The sequence below is a fragment of the Gossypium arboreum genome, chromosome 1 (assembly GCF_025698485.1).
Source record: "Gossypium arboreum isolate Shixiya-1 chromosome 1, ASM2569848v2, whole genome shotgun sequence".
NCBI classification, from domain to species: domain Eukaryota; kingdom Viridiplantae; phylum Streptophyta; class Magnoliopsida; order Malvales; family Malvaceae; genus Gossypium; species Gossypium arboreum.
The window spans coordinates 34,114,642-34,119,284 of NC_069070.1; the positions used below are offsets into that span (position 1 = coordinate 34,114,642).

Below are 4,643 nucleotides of genomic sequence, written 5' to 3' on the forward strand. Positions count from 1 at the left end.
CTCAGTTTCTCCATTCCTTAAATCTCCAGTTTAGAATATAAAAAGGTCTAACCAAATTTTTGGCCTCCAATGGTTTCCTCAGTACCACATGTATCTGTAATCTGCTAGCAAAAAGGACAAATAACTATGATGTGCACCTTCATGATCATATCAAGAGGGAGAGAAACTTAAAATGGGCTCTATTGCATGCCTATGAATACATACTGTGTAACAATGCAATGGGTTTGGTCAAATTTTGGATATTGCCTTATGTCTGGGCTCGCATACCTTTACCGATCAAAGCCCACCACGTATATATATAAGAGATTAGGGTTAGCATTCCGTTTTATAAGTAGTTAAAACAGGTTAAATCTATTAGTTATTTTCATAACTTTAACAAGATTTTAATATATATTATTTTATGTTTTAAATATATTTATGATATTAAAAATTTTATCACACATGTGAAAACCACGTAGTTTAAAACATAAATTGAAAATAGTATACAATAAATAATAAAATATATAGATATTAAAACATGCAAATAAAATTAAGATGTAAAAATCATATTAAAATAAAGTTTTTGTTCAGTGGTAAAATTAATGTTTTATTGTTGGAAATACCACAGGTTCAAATACAATCACATGAAAAAATTTATTGACTTTTAAAAAAATAAAATATACAAATATGTAACAAATATTCTTCTTAAAGTTTCAAATAAAAACTAAAACTTATTTTAATTCAAATGGTAAAAAAAAAAACTGTACACTAAATATTGGTTCAAATCTTATTATGAATAATTTTTTATAGTTTTATAGAAAAATAAAAAGTTAAAAACGTTCATATAACTTAGTTTGTAAATAAATGATTTTTCTAGTAATTTTCTAATTAAATTAAATCACAATTGATTAATAACACCAATTCAATGAAAAACTTTATAAATAATATACATTAATAAATATATAAGATTTTAGTCTTTTATTTCGCATCCTTGAAAAAAAAGATTGGATTTACTAGACCGATAAATCGCTTAAATCAATAGTTTGAGATTAAACTTCTACACCTTTTTGGTAACGTCTTCTACAAACAGGATGTTTATTCGTCATTTTAAGCATCAAAAGGTTCCAGTTTCAACACGCACACCAAAGGAAAGGTCTTCAAAGCTTTCAGTAATAATGGCAAGAACACCCGGGCTTCGGTAGACTGGAAACGAGAGGGTATTAGAAGAGTTGGGGGGGCTCTTTTTTTAGTTTCAAACATAATTTTCCATACAAACAAGCAGGGCTTGGTCCACTAAATATAGAGGTGACAGTTCACGCATATTTGATTCTTACACATTTTAATTTAAAGACCAAAGTTATTTGGAATGCAGCCCTCCTTTTTACATGCGTAGTAGCACGTTAACCCATCGCATACTTCTGGGTCCAGCTTCGAGCCGTTGTCTCATACTTGCTCTTGTCAGTCTTGTACATGTGGGCAATCTCCGGCACCAATGGGTCATCAGGATTCGGATCCGTCAAGAGTGAGCAGATAGATAGCAATACCTACAATAAAAATAAATAAATAAAAATAAGAACAGATCCCCCATTCCTAATGCCATTACATGATAGTACAGAACAATGATCCACGGTGCAAACAACTTGGCCAGTAGATGAAATGCTAAATTGTAAGGGCTTGCTCATAGTCTTTCATTTTAACAAGGTAAAATTTGTCGTTAATGGTGTTATGAAGAACATGGTAATGTATATTCAAATAGAATATGCTTGTACTTAATCGGCAGTTGGGCGTGTTGAACTAACCTTGGATATGGTGAGGGCAGGGCTCCACTGCTCCTTCAAAATATCAAGGCAAATGCTACCGTTGCTGTTAATATTTGGGTGAAAGACCTTTGTCCTGAATGCAACCTGAATGGGAGGAAATTTTAAAAAGTTAAAATAAAAGGTTAGTTGAACAAAAATACAAGAGAAACTAGCTGGTCAAGGGTCAGCCATGAAACAAGCATGTTATAAGGCCATTAAGATGGAACAAACGAGGAACAATTTCACCCTATATTTTACCCTGTTACAATAAGAATTAGCGATCTGGCTCCAGCAAAACTATAAATATATTACCAGAGCATCCAGCAAAACTACTTTTTGTTTAGACAAGAAGTATATAGTAAATGTGAGAAGCCATAACTAAGCACCCACATGCCCGTGAAGGAGAAAGATCTTACCTGATTCTGTTTACAGAAGTGAGATTAACAATATATCATATAAATTTTGGTTCAGAAAACAACCTAACAATAGCCTTTAATGCAAAAACTAAACCATTGGACACCCGACATGCATGTGTATGCACCACTCTGCATGCATACATGCCCTGTGGAGATAAAAACATTGGTGCGCCAGAATAAGCTAATAAATGCTAAAAGGCAATCAAGTAGAATTAGCATTTACTCATTTCACTGTCAAGCAATGTTTGCATAAGCCACTTGCACTGCTGAGACACCTTGGTCACAGTATCTACAACAAGGAATTAGCCATATAACATGAAGGCTTTAAACATTTATGCTATATACACATCCCACCAAATGTTGATATGTAAATCAGGAAAAGGTAAGAACATTCATCACATGGTCCACATAATAAAAAAAGATAAAAAAAATCTTATTGGAATTCTGAGGAGATAACAATCTTGTCTACACTCTACAGCACTTGCATAGATGGTTATATATAAAAAAAATAGCTTGTTCACATAAAAAAGTTGCAGAATATGCTGAGAAATTTTCTTCAAGGCACTTAGAGATATAGTGGCATGATTTTAAATGAAAAAGACAGCCAGTTACAGTCAAATATATAGTCAATAAAGATAATGTTAAGCATCCAACCTAAAACCAATTGGTAATAAGTGGAGTGGCACAACTTAAATATGATCAATACTTAATAAATGTGGGATAACATCACCTAACACTCCCCCTCACGTGTAGCTCAACTTGGCCTACAAATAGACAACCTGAATACTAATGTTATGCATCCAAACTGAAACCAAAAGTAATAAGTGGAAGGACCAAACTTGTAAATGAGACCACAGGAAATCCAGTAATTAACAGATATAGGATAACAACACTTGATAGCTAAAAATACAAATTATAGAGCCAAGGCAAGAAAGAATGTAAACTAGTTTGGTTCAGGAATACAATCAACTACCTTTGGTGGTTTAAATGGATAGTCCGGAGGGAAATGAATGGTGACTAGAAACACTCCACCAGCATATGGACTGTCAGGAGGACCCATAATAGTTGCTTGCCAATGAAACATGTCTTCAGCAACAGGGCCTAATTCAATAGTAAAAATAAGCAAAAGGACAATAGTTAGATGAACAATCACCAAGTAATCTTATGATAATCTTTTCCCAAATTAAAATTGAACGAACCACTCATCCTTACTCTTATTTGCCTTAAGAAATTTAAGCACATATAACAGAAATGACGAGTTCATATACTCAATACATGCAATTATCCAAATCGTTTCCTTACAAACTTCACCTATACATGAACAATTTCGTACGACCAAATAACACCTTAACAAACAGACATGAACAATAATTAACTAATAATTAGACACGAAAATTTTTAAAAAATAAAAAATAAATATATTGTAGTTAGAATAAAATGGAATCATCATGGTCAAAATGAAAAGACCAATAATAAGTATAGAAAATAGATTCGTTATATATAGTTCAAATTGAATTATGCAGCAATAGTAATTATTATGTCATAATTTTCTTTTTCAAAAGCAGATATCTAAAAATTTCTAATCAATTTTTCAAAAAAAAAAAAGAGTTTCAACGAACAAATCTAAAAAATTCAGAAATGAACAAATCGAAACACGAAGTAGAAAAAAAAATGAACCTGCGCTGCAAGAGGTAGGAGGATCTTTCTGGAGATCCTTGAGCTCCTTCAAGATCCGCTTTGAAGCCATCACCTAAACCCTAAAACAAACAAAATTTTACTAAAAAAATAGAAATTTTCAAGCTAGATCGCTTTTTGTGTCTAACAAAGAAAATTTTAAATTGAAGAGAAACCAAAAAATAAAACGAAATAAAGAGGAAACTAGAGAGAAAAAAGAACAAGTACCTGAGAGATCCTCCTGCCCTAGGCTATTGTCTGTTTGGGTGTTTTTTTTTTTTTTTTTTTTGTTGCTGAAAATAGCGGAGAAATGTAAAGAGGCAAAAATAAAGCTTAAAAAAGAAATCTCCCAGAAATCAATTTTTAATAATAATAATTATAATTATTATGTAGAGAAAGGCAAAAATTGGGATGTTTTGTGTTCTGATTGGCTATCTTTGTAGACCCCACGCGATTATAAGAGAATTTTATTTTGTATTTCTTTTGACACGGATACCTTCTCTTTAGAGATGGCATTGGCAACCGCGTGTGGCGCGTGACGGTAATTTGCAGGAGTGTGCAAAAATCAAATAGTTGATTTTTGTTTCGGTTTAAAAAGTTGGGCAAAATGGATTGATTAAAAAATTAAAATTGAATTAACCGGTTTTAAATCATATTTTATTTTTATTTTTATTTTATATTTTATATATTATAAACCTAAACTCAATTCAGAATTTAATTGTAATCGGGGTAAATTATATTCATTGTCATTAAATTATTAGTAAATTTATGTTTT

General features: G+C 31.6%; 1 protein-coding gene across 2 annotated transcripts; it reads right to left on the reverse strand.

The window, feature by feature from the left end:
- Positions 1-1,043: 1,043 nt before the first annotated feature.
- LOC108479608 (ubiquitin-conjugating enzyme E2-17 kDa) lies at positions 1,044-4,422 on the reverse strand. 2 transcript variants are annotated; one of them, XM_017782318.2, is made up of 5 exons: positions 4,097-4,422; positions 3,872-3,944; positions 3,168-3,295; positions 1,779-1,883; positions 1,044-1,523 (listed from the first exon to the last, which is right to left on the reverse strand). In XM_017782318.2, the coding sequence occupies exons 2-5, from the start codon at positions 3,939-3,941 to the stop codon at positions 1,380-1,382; spliced, it is 447 nt and encodes a 148-aa protein (XP_017637807.1). In that variant the 5' UTR covers positions 3,942-3,944; positions 4,097-4,422; the 3' UTR covers positions 1,044-1,379. The 2 variants fall into 2 exon arrangements, with proteins under 2 accessions (XP_017637807.1, XP_017637806.1); XM_017782317.2 differs by having other exon boundaries at positions 3,872-3,951; positions 4,097-4,224.
- Between the last annotated feature and the right edge of the window lie 221 nt (positions 4,423-4,643).

Bases quoted from the DNA above. Each gene is read 5' to 3' on its own strand.
- LOC108479608 (XM_017782318.2), bottom strand. From the start codon at position 3,941: ATGGCTTCAAAGCGGATCTTGAAGGAGCTCAAGGATCTCCAGAAAGAT. The intron at 3,296-3,871 runs GTTCATTTTTTT...CTATTGAATTAG, and splicing joins TCCTACCTCTTGCAGCGCAG to GCCCTGTTGCTGAAGACATG. The intron at 1,884-3,167 runs GTAGTTGATTGT...CCTCCCATTCAG, and splicing joins ATCCATTTAAACCACCAAAG to GTTGCATTCAGGACAAAGGT.